Source organism: Apteryx rowi, unplaced genomic scaffold (assembly GCF_003343035.1).
Source record: "Apteryx rowi isolate R43461 unplaced genomic scaffold, aptRow1 scaffold_11, whole genome shotgun sequence".
NCBI lineage: Eukaryota > Metazoa > Chordata > Aves > Apterygiformes > Apterygidae > Apteryx > Apteryx rowi.
This window is the reverse complement of record NW_020447308.1, coordinates 6,593,096-6,614,795: the sequence shown is the minus strand read 5'-3', so window position 1 is coordinate 6,614,795 and position 21,700 is coordinate 6,593,096. Positions and strand designations below refer to the sequence as shown.

At 38.1% G+C, this 21,700-nt stretch overlaps 2 protein-coding genes across 3 annotated transcripts in view; one reads left to right on the top strand and one right to left on the bottom strand.

Moving 5' to 3' along the window:
• The window catches only part of SNAPC5 (small nuclear RNA activating complex polypeptide 5), a 4,678-nt gene extending 1,629 nt beyond the window's left edge, over nt 1-3,049 (top strand). Inside the window, exons 3-4 of the mRNA XM_026073390.1 lie at nt 523-612; nt 1,283-3,049. Of these exons, the coding sequence (XP_025929175.1) occupies nt 523-612; nt 1,283-1,393 (201 nt within the window). The 3' untranslated portion in view covers nt 1,394-3,049. The remainder of the gene's footprint in view (nt 1-522; nt 613-1,282) is intronic.
• Nucleotides 3,050-4,689: 1,640 nt separating this feature from the next.
• Nucleotides 4,690-21,700, bottom strand: part of MAP2K1 (mitogen-activated protein kinase kinase 1) — a 42,107-nt gene continuing 25,096 nt past the window's right edge. For both annotated transcript variants that reach the window (XM_026073898.1, XM_026073890.1), the window contains 6 exons: nt 14,037-14,161; nt 10,939-11,146; nt 10,216-10,280; nt 7,942-8,003; nt 6,798-6,843; nt 4,690-5,609 (listed from right to left, as the gene is read on the bottom strand). In XM_026073898.1, coding sequence (XP_025929683.1) covers nt 5,496-5,609; nt 6,798-6,843; nt 7,942-8,003; nt 10,216-10,280; nt 10,939-11,146; nt 14,037-14,161 — 620 coding nt within the window. In that variant the 3' untranslated portion in view covers nt 4,690-5,495. The remainder of the gene's footprint in view (nt 5,610-6,797; nt 6,844-7,941; nt 8,004-10,215; nt 10,281-10,938; nt 11,147-14,036; nt 14,162-21,700) is intronic.

Here is a 21,700-nt window from a genome sequence, read left to right as displayed (position 1 = left end):
TGAGGCGGTAACGCCATCGGCGGGAGCGAGCGGGCAGCGGAGGCCGGGAGGACCTCTGGGCTTCTGTGGTGGTGGTGGTGTTGTTTATTTTTGTTGGGTTTTATTTGGGGGGAGGGTGGAGGGTTTAAAGGGTGTCGGAAATGCCCCTGATTTGTGAAACGCCAGTAATCCGCTGCGGGACMGCGGCCTTGAATGCTTTGGCTTGTTTCCCGTGGCCTTCTGGTGTGTCAAAGCAGCTCTTACATGTCGTAGTCTTAGTTTCCGCACCTCGGCTATATTTCACGCAATAACCGCTAAGGTTAATGCAGCCCCGCACCTGTCGTTGGCTTGTACGAGGAGCACGGCCCTGCCTGGTGTTGGGGTCGTCATCCATATCCTAATACGGGTTGGAGCATGTTGGAACTTMTTGTAAGAAAGAGCTTTGTTGCTACTGTCACTGATTATTCAAGAATATTTAATTTCAAATTCGATAAATTCTAAGAAACAATTACCACCAAGATTTTTGTTTTCCCTTATTTCCAGGTGGAAGAGCTGGCACTGCAGTCTATGATTAGGTCCAGAGAGGAGAATATAACAGTCTCTTCATCAGCAGTTGCAGAGGAGACTCAAAAAGTAAGGAAAGCCCTTGCCTGTTGAAAAGAAGGGGACTCGTTTTAACCCATAATGCTGTATAGCAGCGTGAGTGATGGGGAAAGGAATATTTTATTGATTTATTTCTTTGAGTAGCTTTAGGAGTTTATATGGATGGTTTTCATTTAGAGTTCTTTTAGGTTGAATTTGTTTATGCTTCTCATTAATTGAAAGGTTCAGCTACAAAATCTGTCCAGTTTGTTGCTGTTTTATGTTTCAGTTTAAACTAAAACCAAAGAGGTTTCACCTTCTTTTCCTTCCCTGAAAGCAGCATGTTGTTTCCAGGAGATCTGGGGAATACCTGCTTTATATTTGCATAATTTTAATCCGCACTTTATAAAGTTTCTTAAGCATTGTGTCTAATACTGCTATATATGACATGCTGTTTTAGCCAACTGATTGTAGGGGATGGAAATACAAATATTATCTGAACTTTTTATACTAATTCTATGATCAGCTTGAATTAGTTGAAACTCTTCTATGGAGAACTGATGCTMATCACTTTGGGCTCTTGTAGTCAACAGTTTTAGTACCAAGATCTCTAAAAGAAAGACTACTGTGACTATTCAATTTTAATAGTGATTTGAGAAATGCGCAGTATTGCTGCTGTTTTTGATAACAACTGGCAAGTTAAACACTCTTATTATAACAGACTCTTGGGCAGATGGACAACGAGGCTGCTATCAATCAAACTGAATTACACCTAAGTCTTCAAGATCATGAAGAGGAGGAGGAGGAAGAGGAGGAGGAATCAGATTCTTGAAAGAGAAAAATAATCAGAGATGGTGATCTTGGTTTTTAATACAGACTCAGGAATTTCTTCTTCATTCATATAAGATTTGCCAACAGATTTTCATTTTGTCCCGCATATGAACTGTATGATATGTAAGACTTGTGGAGGGTTCTAGRGAAGTTACACTTGAAGACATGAATGTCACAAGCTTGGCAGATCTTGATTTACATGTTAAAAGAATGAAAACTTGCTGCACAAATATGTAGCATAATCTTTTTTGCATTTAAAACCTAATGTGTAGCTTACTACATCTTTATGTGTAGCTCGGGAAAGCTGTTAATCAAGTCAGACTAATTTGACATGTGCACTAAAAGCAATAACTTGTCTGTTCTTATTTCCTATTGCTGAAAAATAAAACCAGTTCTCAGTGACTGGTTGCTGAACCAATGATTATATATATAACCTCATCTGCATAAACTGGGAATTTTAAGATAGGCAGTGAGAAAAGATTTGACCAAGATTGTTTCCATGCTTTCAGCTAGTGTATTCTCGGTTATATGGAAAACTAAACTTACATTCCCTATAAATGTGATAGAGGTGTAGGTGCATTGGGAGAAGTGGCTATTGCACTATAGCCTCTCACTGTCAACTTAATTTTGAGCACAATAGCAAAGTAGCCTCTCTTTGTACCCACTGGTGCTGTTCTTAAGTACTGTCAGTCTGACTGTAATAGTGAAGTATTTTCTATTTCTTGCTCTTTCAGAGGAGTAACCAATTATCCTTTTATTTTTCTCCAAATTGTAAGAATTGGTAAGAATTAGTTTACAACATTACTCATAATAAGGAACTAATGTTCTTAGTTTTATTTTCTTTTTCCCCTCACAGTAACTCCACAGGTCAATGTAAGTCCATCTTCTACTTCCAAGTTATCTTCAAGGAGGAATATAAGGCATTTAATAACTTATAAGATGGAAAAGTGATGTGAAGTTCCTTCCCCAGTTTCTTTAATGGTACAGTAACAAGTCAGTGCTGCTCTTACTGATAGACAATATGTTCTTTCTCCTAATGGAATGCAGACACCATGTGGTGCAGCTGGTTATTTTATCAATTCTTAAAGAGTTGTTTGGAAGCACAGAAAACCAAACTGTGTTAAGCTGATTAAAAACAAACAATAAAAGTAATATGCTAACTTAGCCATTTTGTCAAGCTGCTTTACTAAGAAAATATTCAGAGATATATCCAGAGTTGTGCATTATGCAACTAGTGAATAAAGGTGCTGTTGCTCTCTCAGTTTGGCATTAGTAGCTTAGAGAAAATAAGTATGCTTCTGAAGTTTGCATTTAAGAGCAGGAAAAGAGCTTGGAAAAGTATCCAGTGTCCTGTGTGCAGTCAAAATACATGATTCAACTTCCAATAAATTCCTGCTACTGATTGAGGTGAGCCTGTTTATTATTTGGCTCTTATTTGGCTTGTAGCTATAGAAACTAAATGTTAGAATGTAAATACAGCTTCATCCTKTACTAAAGGCTAATTACCTTGTGAGGGGGCTGGATGTCTTTATGAAGGAGCTTAGAACTTGAGTATAGAACACTTAGCAAAGCCTTCCCAAGACTTGTAAGGGAACAACAAAAAGTCTGAGCAGAAAATATTATAGCTTGGATTGTCAAATAAATTTCTTTAAAAGTATGTATGTGAACAGGTGGTTTTGTAAGGGTCACAGTAGATAATCTCTCCTTTCTATGCTTGTTACAGTGCTCAGTGTGGTTGTGGCATTGCACCCTGCTCCATGTGTCTCTGTCTTAAAACAGGACTGYTTGCCTTCCTTTCTTTTGCTTCTGGGGAAATGGCGTTCTGGGATACTCACTCTGGGCTTTCATCTACAAAGGTGAATTCTGACTTTTGAAAAATGCTGTTTGTGTCCTGCATGCTGCAGTGTAGTTTTTCACAGAAACACTTTATATCCTTTCTCCCTATTACCTTTCATGGAAAAGTCCATTGCTGGTTTTTGGATTCAAATAGACAAGTTTGGCAAACTAGCTTGCATGTTGCAATAAAGTTAATTATTTTCCTGTTGTCCTACTACAGATTACTGTACTTGCAGTGTTCAAATTATTGCTGTATGTGGAGCAAACATAAGTAAAATGGGATTTCACATCAAAACTTGCTATTCACATACTGCGTATTTCTTTTACCAAACAGTAAAAAGTACTATATACTATTTTAGTGTGTTATTTGGTGTAATTTACATCTAAAGCTCAGGACAGATTTTAAAYTGGACTCTGTAGCCTTGTCACTAGTATCAATGGCCAGATTCAAGTCAGGACAACATGAAGACAGCCTTAAAAGTGTTAATAAATAATCTCCTACTGTTGATGGGTTAAGGGCTGCCCCAGCCACCTTCTCTCTGATACCTGATGCTGTTGGCTAAGCGGAAGATATGTTCATAGCTAGAATGATTTGGATGCCATTTGGAAAGAATGATCTAACCCCTGTCCAAAATAACCTTTCAAGGAGCTAAGCTTTTTATAGTGTTGCTCAGTACATGTTAAGAGAACAAGACTTTTTGCTCAAGACATGCAGATGTACCAAACCTCTCTCTCCCTCTTGTGTTCTACAGCAGTAGCTTTCAGCYTGTGGCAAGCCGTGTAGTTGGTAGATGCTGAAGTCAGCCAAGAGTAGCGATGCTAGTAGAAGGGGGGAGTGGGGGGGAGCAAAACCCAAAGCAGTTACAGTGTAGCACCAGCACTCTGGGTTAGACACCTGCATGGACTTGGCCTCCCCACTGCAGGTTGGATCACAATGTTCCTGCCCTTTTGGGGGGAAGCTTTTGTGCTACAGTGTTGGTTTACCCTAGGAAAATGCCTGCCCCAACCCTTAGTGGGTTACAGCAATGAACTGAGCACCCAGAGCCTGCAATCATCTCCCCAAAATGTCTTTAACCCTTTAGCTACCTAGGGTTTTCACAGAAAATTTTAAATACAATATTTGTCACTTTGTATCTTGTCTTTGTAAGGGGAAACCTTTTGTTAATGTCGTAAGTTAGGCTTTAAGGGCATGGGGGGAACATGTACAGCTTCTGCCTGAAAGGGAAAACAAATAGTAGGTAGCCTGTGGTTGTCCTACTTGATGAATAAGGATTTGTGTAAACCTGTATAATATACATATGCAATTTTGCACTTCTTAGAAGTGATGATAGTGCATGTTTATGAAAATGAATGTTTACTGCAAAAATATACAGAAAAATGTAATGTAGTAATGATTTAATGTCAAAACCTTGGTTGACTTGATCTAATTTGATTTTGAATTTAAAAAAAATCTTCACAAAATTACTTGATAATATATTTATTAAGAGAATCCATTGCTAAACATCTGAGAGAATAAAACAATAGAGAATCTTAATCCACTTTAGACACTAGACAGTTTWCATGAATCTTTAGGTTAAAAGGAAGTAAATTGACTGGGTCTTTGTCTTGATTCTGTAGGACACGTCAAAGAACTAACTTTTAAAAATCAATTAGAAAGACATACATCACTAAACAATTCCAAGTATGATGATACATTTTAAAAATAAATATAGAAATATGAACAAGTCTACAATTAGAATATTGCCCTGTATATTCTGAGAAATACAGAGCTCTTGCCTTCTTTACTTGGAAAGAGATTGCTAAACAACAGCAAAATTGGAACCATTAGGCCTAACTTTCAGATACAGTTTGGCAGCAGCAAAAGCATGCTTGACAGAAACAGTCTTTGAGGGTCTCTAACCCCTTCTGCCTGGGAGATTAGGTAAGCATGACTGAAGTACCAACAATTTACAAAGAATCTTGATAAAGTTCAAACAAACTGGGGGTAAGTACCACCAGTGATGTTTTCATTAAGAAAGAATATCCATAATCACTTAAAATCAGCAAGCACTGTAACTTAAACATTTCACATTTTGGTCAGTAAACAAATGAATGTAATCCAATACAATACCAATTAGTTCATGACAAATTTTAAAAGTTTGGCACATGCTAAAGACATTCTTCCTTAAGAGGTGAAATACATGTTTGAACAGGTACAAGCTTAGGAAATAGGACCAAAACAGCATTGTTCTTAACAGATGTACAGTACAAGATTTGCTCTTCCATATTCAGACTCCAGCAGCATGCGTGGGTGTACTTGGTTGGTTAAGGCCTATGGTTGAACAGAGCCATCCTGCAAAATCCACCTCCTCCGCTTCAGATCTCTTAATAAAAGCATGAATCTAACCAGAGGAAAATAATATATTAAATCAAACATCCAGGACTACATAATTAGTAAATTAATAATTGAGTAACATGAATTATAATAATCTAGTTTAAGTAAACATGTGGTTTGCCAAATAATATACCTATCTTGAACTGACCAGTAGATTTTTTCTGCAAGATTATTTCAGTAGCCAGCATATGAAATGTACATGTTGCAAAATATTCCAGAGGAACTCCTCCTACATGATGCCTATTACAGAATACTTGCACCACAGTGTGCAATGAGGATGTGACTCAGATACTTAAGATAGTACTTTGTAAAATGTATGCCTGTGCTTTCATATGCAGTAGGGTTTTTCTGAGATAGAAATAATCCAATTGCATTTTGAACCCTGCTGTAAAGTAATAATCAGGGCAGGGAAAAAGCTTAATTTTCTGTAGTAGAAGTCCTCACGTCCACCTTAAGGCCATGAAAAGATCCACAGAAACCAATCAGATAGGATTTCACATAGGAAAAAATGCAAGATTTGTCTGTGCTGCCTAGTAGTTTAACAGATTTTGTAAGATGAAGTTGATGGAGGAGGGAAGGAAGGGGGGAAGAAAAAGTAAATTTTGCATTTCCCAGAAAAAGTTCATAAAAATAGATCGACCTAATTAGTCCGTAAAGCATGGAATTCTGTTCTCTCCTCCTCTTAAAAATAATCTATATACTGTATTACTGACTACTAAACTGAAGTAAATGAGATTATTCTTTTGGTAATCAATTTAGTGTGTTAGGTCATATACTCATTGTAATTATCAAATAGCAGACTGCAAAAACACCAGCTTTGGTCACTAAGTCCTTCGTCCTGTCACTGTGTATCCCTAGACTGCAGCAAAACAACTGTGCAGCTGCTTTCGCAGGGCCACTGGGGATTACTGCATCAGTGGGAAACTGGACATGGCTCTTCCTTTTGCCCTTCCTCCTCTTCTGGGCTCCTTTATTGTCCCTGTTCTAAGGGTGTGTGAAAGCCTTAGTCCCCTTGGCCTCCGATCAGAGAAGTGGCCCCCTTCAAACTGTTTGAACTGTTCATGTTGGGGGCCATGAACTACACCCTAGGCCATGCTCTGATCCTAATCTTTGCTGTCTCAATTTMCTTGCTCAGGTCAGCTGAGAAACCCACCTGCATGCAAGTACTTAAACCAAGAGAAGAACTTTCACTTACCATCAGTTGCTTCAAATCTGCTCTCTCAGCAGGATTTTTAATTAAACTAAGAAAACAGAAAAAGTTAAACAAGTTATATCTTAGTATATTTTTAAATAGAGTAATGTAAGATCATCTTGGTATATTATTTGGTTCCTGAGAAGACAGCATTCCAAATAAAAGTATTAAGTAACATAGCATCTATGAAACATAGATCTAGGTTCATAAGCAGTTCCTTTCTGTGGTATTCACACATGCAGTTTTAAGTATGAAATCCTAACTTGTCTGATATTGCTCAATGGGGGCAGGAATGAGTGTCCAGAACCAAGCTGGAGAGATGAAATTCCTGTTTAAACCAAAACTCAACAATATGAGCCATTTTATCCCTCAAATTTCTTTTACCCAAGTCTTTTCAAGCTTAGTTATCAACTAGGTCTATTGGGTTACTGTTCCTTTTCTTTTGGAAATCGTAAATACATATATCTAGCTTGTAGTGAGTAAAATAACTTTTTAACATGTAATGAACTACCTCCTGTAGCACTGAATATACAAGTTCAGTGCAGTTTAGGTTTTAATGCTATCCAGGGGCAGTGGAAGTGTTCATGTTCTGTATCACTGAAACGCAATTGGAAGAATGTAAAGTATGTATACGCAGATGGAAGAACGCACTAGAGATGTTAGTTCCGTGAAGCAYTGGAGAGAGGAGAAAAAAAAGCATCTGGATCCTGCAAGACTTCTGCACTGTTTGGAATGCCTCCTGCAGAATAATGCTTTGAAAGGTTACCCATGACAGTAAGTATGATCCTTGCTTTGCATGACCAGAGTCCATATAAGTACTGTGGCTTCTTTGTGGCCAATAAAGTATTAATCCGATATGCTTGCCTATAGTTACAGCTAGAAGCAGAGACAATATTTTAAGAGGGGAACCTCTCTCAGCTTTGGGGTTCTCTTTGCAYGCATGTGCTGCCAAGCTGGTGCCTGCAAAATGAGCTTTAGATACATTAACAGTTGGAGAAGGAGGACTGAGCTAACTGAAATTACTTCACATTTGCTGTGGCCTACAAAGCAATCCGAGTCCCTGCTTTTCAAGTTACTGACACAGCAAGCTAGCATGGCTGACCCCAAATGTGTCCCTTCGGAATTCAGCAGTAGAGAAAATACTCACCATTTGTTAACAAAGTCTTGAAATTCAGAACCAAAGACACCATTGGGCAGTTTTGGAGGTGGCTGAAAACAAAAATTAACAGTCTTCTAAAGCAGAATGAATACGTGATGCTACACAACCTACCTGGGGATCTACCAATTATGTCTTATCTCTGGGTAAAGCCGTAAAGCTGAATAATGCAACCCTAACGCTACCCATGCCTTCTTTCAAAGCTGAGCTCCCAAAAAAATACCAAGGCAGACTTCAGTATTCCTGCCTATGTAAAAAGGATGCAATGTCGCATGATTTATATGAGTAAAGGTGTTGAGTTTTACTAATGGCTAATTTTGGTTATGACTTTCACAACTGCTGGAATTTTAGGTGCATCATAGTAACTGGCCCAGAGACCATTCGTATGGTGGGGTTCCCCCATTCTTTCTTCACACAAACAGACGCTTGCCACTGGAACACTTAAGGACAACTTTTGTCCACAACAGATGTCCAGATGTGCCTGCGTGCAGGACAAAAACCTCTGTCTGCATCTCTGAGTTCGCAGACAAGCAAAACTCACTGGGGGCTTAGGGGATGTGCTGGCAATTCCAGGTACTGTATAATCTAGCCACAACAGATGCCTGTCTAACCCAGTAATTAAAACCAGAAACAGTGCTTACTACTGCCTGGATGAGTGAGATTCACTCTGCTTCTGCTTGGAGGGAAGCTGTAGTCTGGCAGATTAGTTTCCTAGGTGGGGCTGTCTCTAGCATTATTCTTCAAATCACTCCTGAAAATTCTTTTGCTGTCATCATTACCAAACACTCCTGACTATTAGTAAGCGGTGGTAAGCTGCACCCATCACCTGCCATCCTGACTAAAGCTCCCAGTTCCTTTTTATTCACTTATTTGTCTGTATGGTGCCTAGGATGCCTTATCTTAGATTGTAAATGCTTTGGGGATAGTGTCTTTATAGCACTCAATACAACTGGATCTTGTTACATCTTTTGGGCTCTTAACTGCTATCACAATACAAGAAAGAATGAGTTGTAATGCAAAACTATGATCAAGCATATAGAAAGGTATGCTCACATTGTCTTCCATGAGGAGTATTTATATTAAACTCCTTGCAACAAACTGCTGCTATAAAAAAAAAAARCTGTTACATCTACAGTATTAGAAATTGTACCTGAAGGGGGTTAGCACTGTCTCGCAGAGCTGTCTTTAAAGAAGGCGCAGAGCAGCGTACGATAGTTAGCTTTGTAGTATGCGGTCTCTTTACTACTAATCTCCTGTTGGGGAAGGGACGATGCCCTGCATGTCATTAGTTCCATAATCCTTTTAATCTAAATATTCTGTCCCAGGGAATTAGTTTGTTGAGGTTCCSAATTCAGAAAGAGTTCTTATAGAAAGAGAAGAGGTATTATACAAACTTGCATATTATTATTTCGTTCTCCATGGCTGTAGAGCAAGTAATCTCCAACATCAGCTGCTATAGCGTAGGTGGCAGAATGTAATTTTGCCAATTTCTCARCTACTGCATTTCAGCTTAAACTGACCTCAGAGTCACTACAAAATCAGGACCATAGTGTCTTAAGTAATCCAAAGCTAACTCTGTTCCAAGAACAAGTGCTGTCATATTAAACAGCAGTATATGTACAGCAGCATGAAGAACAGGTAAAAACTAGTCCTCTTTAGAGAACTAGGCACCAGCTATGATTTTTAACTAAGTATATTAGATGTACCTTTTCATAATTTATCCATCTGGAATAATTATTTTATCCAGCTTTTAAATGACAGCTAACATGATAATGCAAATTTTATATATATATATTTTTTTGGAAGTACAAAAGCACTGGAGTCATCCAAGCTTCAGTGGCACTTGTGGAAGTATTGAAAACAGACTTACCAATTCTAAAGTACATATTTCTACTAACCTTGCAGCTTAGTTATTTGGAAGATACAGTAATTATTAATGAGGTTGTTCATAAGAACAAAGAAAGAACAGAACAGTTCTGTATATGCTTGATAGTACTGTTTGCTACTAATTCTCCTATCAGGTTGCACAATCCAGGTTGGAAAACCCATAAACCTGCTTAAAGACTTAAAGGATGTGAGGGAATGAACTAAAGTTTTCCCAGGAATAATTTAAAAATCAAATCAACACTCATACCAAGTATGTCTCTCTTGTACTGCAGTATTAAAGGATCAGAAGATCTGGCTTATCATAACACCTACCCCACTCCCCCTCAAATTCTGGACCACTTTAGAAGTGAATTAGTACAAGTGCAAATAGTTGGTTACCTCATTGACGATGTAATCAAGAAGTTCAAAGATTGCCATTGGGGGTCTGCTGTCTGGTCCATAGGCTGAAAAGAAATTACATGAAAACACACAATATTATTCTCCTCCTCTGCTACGGGTGTCCTAAGAAGCTAACAGTCATATACTTGCTTCTTATAAGGTGGATTTGTTGGACAGCCAGTAGGAGATTTATAGGAAAGAGGTGGAACAGCAACAGAGCACTGCTTTCATGCAAGGAGAGACTATTCTTTCAAGTCTGATCCAAACCAATAGCTTCACTAGAAATCTTCCCACCATATTTTAATGAGCATTGCATCTTAAGGAGAGGAACCGCACCAACATAATACATCTTAATGGTGCTCATGAACAGCTCGGTTATTTACAAAAGGATCTCTGGTCCCTGATTTTCAAGCTCAATATACCTCCTCATAGTGAGATTGAGCCAGGTGCCTGAAGCAATCCTGATTTTTTCAGAGTTTAAAACCAGACCATGCAGAGCAACACGAGGTAAGTAACAACTCTATGCAGACAGAGGGGTGGATTAGAAAAGAATCTAACAGATTTTATATCTTACCTCTGGAAACCTCAGCTTAGTTTCAAATGTCTTTCAGACACTGCAGAGGTGCCKTAGTGGTACAGATGCAAAGCTACTCAATGAGGGTCAATAAGACTTACATTGGCTTTATTTTTCTAGTTTTACTTGCCTCCCATCTTGCAACTTACAGCTCACTGGTCGACCAGGTGTTCTTTGCCTGGGGGAAGTCTCAGTGACTGGAGAATCTCCCTCTACTGGACAGCCAAACATTAACTCAAGCTCCTTAGAGTCCGGAGGAGGAATTGGGTATCTGCCAATAGCCATTTCTACCAGTGACAATCCCATACTCCAGATATCTGACTGCACTGAATAATGAGTCCCCTGTAGTCTTTCCGGCTACAAAAAAGGGGGGGGGGGAAATGACAGAGTAAAGTACTGTAACAAGAAAGTCAAATAAAAATCACATTCAGCAATAGCCTGGAGAGAGTGAAAGACAAAAGCCAAACTTGTTAGTATGACATGTTCCAGTCAGTGACTTATTTATCTTTTTCTTTACAGCTCTCATCTGGAGTTCCAGAATTTCCATGAACACTTCAAATAATCACTGCAAATAAGTTTTGAGGCTTTTTAAGATGATGCTATTATATTGCTATTTTTTTTTCCCATCTAGTATCTAAATGTTACAACTATTAATAGTGACATGACAATAAAAGAACAAGAAAGCAGAACTAGTATGGGCAGCTAAAGATGCACCTCTTTCCCTGAGAAGCTGTTCTTGGTTTTTTGAGACTGAGAGAAGGTGGCTGTATTGATCCTTTACAACTCCAAAGGTGATGGTGTGCTTTAGCAATAATCCTGTGGTTTGTGACATTTCTAGGCCGATACCATTCAGATAGTTCCCTAGAGCAGGAATGCATTTATGCAAGGACTATTGTATACATGCATGGCTTCAGTTTTAGATCCATGTTCAAATAATTAGGTAAATTGTTAAGCTCTATAATCCACTGAAGTGATAATAAAATGTAACATACAAATTGAACGAAAGAGTATTTTGAAGCATACAGTTTTCCTGGAGGTATTTGAGAAATATATATAAGGTAGGAAGATAGACACGTTTTGCCCAGCTTAACAGCCACTCACACATTATGGGCTGACAAYTGAAAAGGTATTAGGCTTTTGGGGGGAAAGACCAAAAAGAAAGGGACAAAAGAAAATAAGTTAAACAAATTCAGGATAGATTGTATACACATGCCAATCTAAGCATTATGAAAATGTATGCAGGTAAGACAACAGGCTCAGCTAACATATATTCTTTATTAGTTTTGAGAGACTTGGACACTGGAGAGATATTTATATATTTTTTTGTCAGTTAAATCATCATTAAAACCATATCTGGATACCCCAATCACATTGCTCTGAAGATCCTTAGATTTGCACAGTGTACCCACCTTCTATTTCTGTCTAAYGAACTGAAACACAAGATTAGTCCTGAACTCCTTTCGCTTAGTTTTTGTGATTGCTTTATCAGTACTATATTAAATGCTGAAGATGCTTTCTGCAGTTTTTAATATATTAATCCACACTTTCTTTGAGAAGTCTTAGTACAAACAGATCCAAGGACAATGTTCATTCTGCTTTTCTGTCATTCCCTCCCTCCCCTGTTTTTTCTCCCCCTTTTTTAAAAAAAAAAATCAGGCTCACATTTTACAGATGGTACAGGTTCTTGCCTGGCTATATTCCTATTTTGGAAAAATGTATGAAATGAGAAACTTATAGAATGCAAGTATGAGGTGCTACTGCAAAATCTCTTCAGCCTGCTATGAGGTACTTGTTATTTTGTTAAATTAATTTTGTAACATTTACTGAGGTCATACTTAAGCTTTCTCCAGTGTCCCATCTGAGCTAGTTCCAAAACCGTTTGGATAAACTACAGGATTGCTGGACAATGGACTGCTGGGCAAAAAGGAAGATACACATATTCATAAAATATGTATAAAAATTAGAAGTGAGTGAATGAGAAATAGCAGAAAACATGCATAGTACTAGTACAAAAGCTGCAACTAAAAGCTAGAAAATATCTTTAAGTGTCACTGGTTTTACAGACCTTCATATGGCAGAATATGATGTTGTTTGGCCCGTAACAATTCTCTAGCTGTGATTTGAAAAAGTTTGCTAGGGGAGACACTAAATGAAAAGGTACTTCAGACACCATCAAAAAGAATAAATAAGATCACCATCACGGCTTGGTCTGTGACATACGGTCACAGCAAGCAAGGCTAAGTCTCAGTCTGGTGGAAGTAATAAATTCATGGAAAGGGAAGGTAGTCAGCACTTTGCTCTACTTCCTTCTATTCAAAAGAAAAAGGGAAGACAGTTGTATGCCAAAGGTCTAGAAGACATGGAGCTGTGAATTTTTTTCTGCTAATTAGTAACAGCCCCTAAAYGTATGTGGGAACGTAAGTCACCGTTTCAGTTCAAGTATGTTACCAATATTAAATGGCAAAAAGAGAAGACTGCATCTTGGATGTGAACAGCAGGTCCCATGCTGAGCAGAAGCAGCATTAGGCTTTTTACTTTAAGTTTAAGCCCACACAGTTTCAGTCCTACAGACAAATCTCTGAATACTCTGATGAGTTAATAGATTGTACGCTGAACTGATAAGAACATTAGAAAAAGAGATCTGTATTTCTATTAACTGTGACTTTCGCGTAATGCAGAAAGTTCCTCTGAAGAGGAAGTTTTGAAGTATTCCTTGTGTACAGGAATAGAGAACACTCAGTAAGTCTCAAATTAGCCACCGTGGCCTTGTTGACACTAGCCACTCCTGTGCTTTCCCGCGTTGCCGCGGCTGGTTGAGACCCCGAGAGCAGYCACAGCAGAACCACTGATGAGGCAGCAACTTGCCTGCATAAGTGACTGTAGCAATGCTGGAGCGGAAAGAGAAAAAGACTTAAGGAGAACAAGCTATAAATGCTGGGTTTTTTGGAGACGCATGCATACAAAACCCAAATACATTAACCAATTGGATTTTGCAATGTAGATGCAGCTGCATCTCTTTTGTAATGTTATAAAATATTCCAAGTTGCTTGGCTTTTCTTGCAACAGTTCCCATTACCACCCCCCCAATTTGATACGATGCTGGAATATTTCTGGAATGCAGAAAGTGCTGAAGTAGAAACTATGAATAACAACAGCAATGGCAAGTTTGTCTCTTGTTTGATCACTGGAATCTTGATAACTATACCATAATGTATAGTAACTCAAAAGCTGTAAAATCTGTACTTACAGACATGTAGGAGCGTGTGCCAACAAACGAGTTTGCCATAGAATCTATCAGTTGTCCACTGACACCAAAATCACAAAGCTTGATTTCACCTCTAGAGTTTACCAAAATGTTAGATGGTTTAACATCTGGAAAAAAATGAATGGATGATTTATATTTATAGTCTGTAAAATGGGAAATTTGACAATGAAGGTAACATGAAAGGTGAAAATTACCATGTGTCTCCCTTTGTTCTCCTTCCASCCATAACACAATTCCTAGCCCTTCTCCGGGAACACTCAAGAGACTTGGTTCCCTACCCAGCTCCATTTCATAGGCTTTCTTTATATATACATATCTCCAAATGAAGAGAAACTTTTTGAAATACAGGTGCAAAGAGGCTGTTAGTTTTAAGACTGAATTTCACCCACTTTCTTCACTTTCAAATGTTTGGTTTGGGCATCTACAGCCTCCTTGTAATGACTAACATTTGAAATATGCTGACATGTGCTTTCAAACTTAACTCCTATTTAATGATGTTCTTTTGTCTAAAATAGTTAATAAAGGCGCCCTATACATTTACTTCACAAAGGTCAATAGACTAAGGCAGCCACATCATCAACCCTAACTGAAAATTTGTGTGCACATACGCATAAATCATCTTGTAGCAACGCAATTCTTAGAGAATGCATTCTTCTTTTTTTTTTTTAAACAAAAAAGCTCTGAAAAATAATTATTCCTACTATTGAAATGCTGCACTTAAAATACTTGGAGACTGTTTACCTGTGATAGAATCTCTCCGTGATTTTAAATTCAGCACTTAATCTGAATGGAAACTTAAGGAGGGTCACTGGTAGCTAAGCARCTAATAACAGCTATTTATGAACGCAGAGATACTGAGAACAATTCTTTAGTATTTCTGAGATAAGTATTAAAATTTTTTAATACAACTTACTGCTTATCTCATCATTACCAATGCATTATCAAGCTAATTAAACAACAGCTTATATCTGCAAAGTAATGCCACAGATTAATAATAAAACGGGCACTATAAATGGGTTTTGAAGAAAGTGATCAGCACGGCCTATCACAATTCCTGCTTCACAGGGGAAGTCTGACCACTGCGGCCCACACTGATGTAATCTGTTAGTTTGGTAAACCTCACTCAAATCAGTGCAATCGAATCAGGGTGGGGGAGAAATGATACCTGCACTAGAACATTTAGTTTTCATCAGTTAAAATACAAGACATGCCATGCATTATGCAAGCAGTTAGAAATATAGAAAGCCAGACCTTCTGCAAATTTTGGCTCCTTTGTGGAAACTTTGACTACTTGTAGATACCTCACCAGAAGTACCATTCACAACTTAAAGGAAGAATCCAATCTGAGCTTAACATATCAATTTAAAACTCCATCAGAAAGAAAAAAGCTGATGTTAGTCAGTGCAGTGAAGCAGGCAGCAGAAATTATAAAGATTCCTAGCTACTCAGGAATCTTCATCTAAAGCTCTGTTTAAGAGCAAGGTAGAAGAAGCAATGTTCACAAAATGCTTTGTAAGTACTGCAGAGCCTGGACAGATTCCAAAGGCCATATTTATATTTGTACTACTCACATTTGCACAGCTACTAGTTCAATTCAGAATGCAGAATGCAAAAAAATACACACTTATCTCTCTCTCTGCAGGCCACGAACACTCCATGTTCATCATTAGATGGGAAAACGTAACATTAGTATTCCCTTGTTGAAACGACATTCTCATTATAAGCATTTTAGGTGTTCTGGAATCCACCCAGTCTTTTGAAGACTTAACTTTTACCTTCAGTGTCTCTCTAGCATATAATCACATACCATAACTTTCTTACAACACCAGGGCAAACCATGACTGCTCACTGGAGTTTTATATAAAGCCTACCATTCCTTGAGCATTTTAGTTTTCCTCTCAAAGCTCCCAACGTGATTAGAATGTGATGTTTGGAACACTGCTGTCTTTTCGCCCCTCTAAACGTAGCGAGCTATGCTATTTCAACTCCAGAGTGTCTGAGCACTTAAGCAGTTTCTCTGGAAACCAGAGATCTGTATTGCCAAATGGAACACGAACATCAAAGCATCCTTCAAAATGTATGTTGCAACTTGCAAGAAAAGAAGAAATCTAGAAAGGAAAACCAAGCATGCTGCAGAAGCAATGCATTTAAATCTTAAAATGAAAGAACATTTCGTATGTCAGACAACCCACAAACAGAGCCATGCATTTCTAAGAGAAAGTCCTTAGCCAGTCCTACAGAGGGATGGATACGAGACACTGAAAAGGGAACTAGTTAATACAAAGTAGTCATCAGGACTTATAGGATGCCACATAACCTCTGTAGGATGTATACCTGAGCTCTGCTCCCTGTCACAGGTACCAAAGTACCTATTCTGAACAATGAAGTCCCTGGATATTACCGTAGCACCATCAGGCAAGTAACTTTTTGTATGAAAGTCACCAAGTAGCCAAACATATGAGAACATATTTGTCTTGCAGCACATTGTTATCCTTTAGCCATCCAAACAGCACTAACGCATTAAAAAAAAAAAAAAAAAAAAAAAACCACACACNAAAAAAAAAAAAAAAAAAAAAAAAAACCACACACCCTTTGCCTGTATTTACCACAAGCTCTCAACTGTAAGAGTGGCCTTCTGAGAAATGGAGAAGCACAGCCCAGAACCGGCAAGACAAAGGAGCAATATTCTACACATTCAGATTAAAAACAGTAACAAATGGCAACGCAGCAAACAAACTAAGGTCAACATATCAAATAACTATAAGCAGGAGCTTCCTAAGAGCTTTTTCCATTACGATTCATGTTCTGAGCAATTTCCCAATGCAGGATCTCATGAAGATGATCTAGGAACTAACATACTAGACAGGTCAATGACAGGACCCCTGTCGTGCTCCATCTCCTACCCTAGCGCTGCTGGTTGCAGCCGGAGTTCAGGAATCACACAAAGCACTTGCTATGCACTATTTCCAAAGAGAATTACACCCTGGACTTTAATTGATAGCAACTAAGATTATATTCTCATTAGTTTATAGGATTTTTATTCATCTAGAGAGAAAAAAAACAGGAAAAAAATATCCATTTTTCTTAATACCCTGTAACAATATACTCCGAGTAGTTACAAGAAATTTCTTTCCTTGCTATTTGGTGCCCTCTGGTATTAACCACAAAGGTAAACAGGAATGCCCCCAAAGGGGTATCTTCTATACCATTCGCTGTTACAAATACCTTTATTTAACAGAATAGGAGCTATTATAAAAACATTTACAGTAGTTATGGTCCTTGCCCTCTGCTTTCCTGTGCATGCTTTGTATCCCACCAATTTGTCTTTCAGAAGTTTTGCAATTTCTATCATGTCTTTTCAGAGAGGAACAAAAAGCATGGTAGTCCACATGAGCTAACACTCTATAAAAAGCCTGTGGTTTCCATTCCTTCCTTAATAACCCCAAGCAGCTTCTTCCTTGGGCTGTCTGTAACGACATTCCAATACTTCTCCTCAGAGGTCACAGTTAGTTCAGGACACATCTGTGCGCCTAAGGAGTTTAAGYTGAACCTCATGTTGAGCAGCTACCATGTCCCAATTGTTTTGTTTTGTGTGTGTGGTTTTGTTTTCTTCTTCAGTTCATGATTCTCACTATTTTTTGATTAATCCGAACAAATGTGTCACYGCCAAGTTTGCCAATTCACTTTTTATTGTATATAAAAATATACATTTTTATTCCGTTCTTTCAGGCCAGCATTATTTGTGTAACAGCAGTCTCTTGCACCCAGGATGCTGGGTGCTAGTTTCTCCAAAGCATTACAGAAGAGTTGTTAACAAAATCCTTACCCTGTGAGAGACGCTCGTGAATTTTTCCCCTATGGTAACGTTATAAAAGTCCTTTGTTCTATTGCCCAGTAACAACGCTGACATGTCCGTTGCACTAACCATCCTCAAATGCCAATCACACCAACACAGGGACCTTCACCACTCAATTCACAAAGTACCCAATTCTCTTATTTTAAAATAGTACTTTGATGGTGTTGCATAGCCCAAGAAAAATAGGTTGTCTCCTTAGCTTTTCTGTATATACTCATTAATATGCCTGAAAGAGAGAAATATATATATTTCTAATAATTACAAGCGTGAAAAGAAAAAAAAAATAGTCATTTGTGGTTTTATTCTGTTTTCTAGAGCTACAGGGAACAGTAAGAGCTGTACAAAAAGCATGATATTCGTGACCATCTGAATTAGACTACATGTTTTTTTTCCAGTCAGATTTATACGCAGAGCAAAAATCATAATGTGAACATTTGATTTATAAAATATACTATAATGGGTGAGACTAGTCAAGAAACCAAACCATAATTGGGTATCTGTGAGTTTCAAAGGAGGGATCTCATACACAAAAGCTTTTTTGTCCCCCACCCTGAAGTTGTATTTTGTAATCTTATACTCCATTAAAAAAACAAAGACACACACAACACTCAGCACTCATTTGCTGGATAGGCGATACAGCTATTTCATTGTGAAACAGGTCTCTCATATCCAAGATACAAGCTCACATTTTGCACCTTAGTGTTAAAACATGCTTTAGAGTAACCATCTACCTCTGCTTTCTGTGGTAAGCTCAGTAGCCAGGGCAATACTTTGCTTTTGCAGGTCCTGCAATGTCAGATACAGGTAATAAAATGCAGCGATAGAATAAATTCATCGCTGAAAACAGGAGTTATCACAAACCTTGCTATCTTTAGATAGAAAAACAAGATGCATTTTTTGGTCTTCTGTTGCTATGTGAAGATGTCTATTTTATGCCTCCCGCTCTCACCACAACACAAAACAAAAAAGCTCTACTAAACCGAGAACACCAGTTGCACCTATTTTTCCCCCGGGGACAGGATGACTGAGAACAAACAGTGCATGCAAGGTCTTAGTAACACCATGTCAGTGCAGTACTACAGGCATTAAGGGCAAAATTTATGGATTAAAGAAACTAAGACAAAAATCTCTAATTATTACAGCTGTGTCACCAAACCCAGTTATATCAGCAGAAACATGCTTTTGCTACTAGTATTTATTTCAGCTGGGTTTCCAGAAAGAGGCAGCCTGGAAAAGCATAACTTCACAAGAAAAATCTTCACCTGCACAAGAAGGGTTTTCCCCATATAACATATTGCTATTCTTACTGCAGACCTGGCTTTAGTTTGATTAAGTCTGGTTTTGCTAGGCAGCGTCCTTAATCCAAAACCAAAAGACTCCAGGAGTTCTTAATACACAAAAATTTAAAAAGCCTTAAAAAGAAAATAGAATCGTAATGTAAGAAATTCCTATGTTCTAACAAAAAAGGCTGAGCATCTAAGACAAATAGCAGATAAGTCAGTACACTTACAACATATTCTTGTGTTTCAAATCCATGTTTAACATTCAGACATGCATTATCTAAGCATGTTCTGAGAGCATTAAACCCTACTGACACAGTTTGAGTCTATGAAGGGTCAGAAATATGTATTTTTAGCATATTGCATTTTTTCAGATATCATTCTCTCCTCCTTCAGTGGGTACCACACAATAGTGCAGGCAATATACAGCTGGGCATCAACCAGCTGCAGAAGAGAACCTCCCACTGCAGGACAGCACCTTGCTCAGCAGCCTGACCCACGGGGAGCAGAACCAGGGCCCTCCTCAACCAGGTCGATAAGCTGTAACGGATCAGATTAGTGCGCAAGCTTATTTATGGGCTCTACAAATAAGGCAGAAAGGGGGACCTGTAAAACAGTTAGACTGGTGGACAGTAGGGAAGATAGGAGAGCCAGCAAGTTTGGATCCATATGTCAAGAGATTAAAACATTATTCCAATTGAATTTTCCCTTACCTGCACTTCGGGCTTGCAGTATTAGCACTAATTATGATTAACTTTCAAAATGTTAGTTTAGGCCTCATTTTATCAGACACGACAATGAGCTTTTCTGTAAGTGTACAAGACCAGGCATTCCTGATCCCGTCAGAGCACACGGCACAAAAACTGAGCTCAAAGTCACACAGCTTGTGCAAAGAATTTTACACTGTGGGGCACATTCAGTCTAGTAACTTTAGAACCAACATAGAAGAGGGACTTGTGTTGATCCATGCACTTAAAAGAAATAACTTCTGATGCAGCCACTACTGTGAGGCTAAACTGCACTTAAACAAGATCAAAACAGCTTTGTTTTGGATGTCAGGTTTACAGATCATGAAATTAAAAATAAAATAAAGTTGGCTCAACAGACAGCCGAGTAAGAGCAACCTCAAAATCCCAGAGCAATCAACAAACTAACAAACCAGTGCTGGGGCTGAATTGAGAACTACAAAATACAACAGCCCTTCTTCCAGTATGTCCTAAAATAAGATGACCTCTTTCCCAGAAGTCTTCCTTATGCTCCGAAGAGAGACAACTACCATCAGAAATCTTTATAAAGTTCACCTCCTCTAGCATCCTTTCTCCTAGAAGAGAGCTATATTTGATTATTTGTAAAATAAATAAATAAATAGACTGTTTCCTATACATTACTGTTTTATCTGATGTGTAAACTGATCCTACAATGGATTGTAAAAACTGGGATTACTAATTACTCTTTTTATGGTCTGGCTAACAAATGTAAACTCAGATGCGTATCARGTGACTCCTCTGATGAACATATTTTTACAATCTGAAGATTGATCTCATATGGTATGAGAATTACTGAACAGTTGGCATAGTTTATACATATTGCATGATCACCRTAATGAATAGTGCCATTCAAACAAAAATATGAAATGCTCCAACTCTAGTCGTCAGTTTACACTGATGTCAGGAATGATGGAATTTATTACTTTACTATATCGAGTGCCATTTTGGTTTTTACAGAACATGCAACAGATTAATGAAACAGCTGGATTTAAAAGAGGGCAACAGTAAGAGATGCTGAAAATAACACACAACATTTATTTTACAGTAAAGTCTAAAAACTCCAGCAGATGTCTCATAGAAATGACACATCCATTTTACATAACTTTACAAAAATCCACGTTTTTAAAAACCTTTAGGTATAAAGAGATTCAGTTCTATATGGTAGATGTCTAAAAACAGCATGTGAACTTGACACAGCTGGTAAAAGTACTGACTTTATTTTTAAAGCTATTGGAGTCTTAATGGAAATAATGAATACTGAATTCTTGAACTAATTTTAGGTCAAAGGTTATGACTGAGAATCTCTTCAAAGACTTCTTTTTAATTACACTTAATAGACCTGTTGCTACCAAAAGAAGAGTAGCTGCAGTGAAGAAATCATGATACAGCTCAGAGCTTTTTTAATATGGTCTCTTCCTTTGTGAAGAAAACAATCAATGATGTAGTTATTAAAAAAATACTCATAGGTATCTTATTGTGACTGGTTTCTGCTTTTCTTTAACTGAGTATGGAAATGGAAACTACATGAAGAGCTTCCATCCATACACAAGCTGCTGATATTTCAAATAAAGATGCTGCCCACAAATATACCACACAGGGTAAATCTTCACCGCAGCTACATTAGGCAAAGGTTAACTGGGCCTAAGTGTTGCTGCAGGTAGGAATGGACAAGAGCATCTTTAGAGCACAGCACTGTCTGTAAAACTGCAGCCTCTGTTTCTGCACCTGCCCATGTTTACCTAG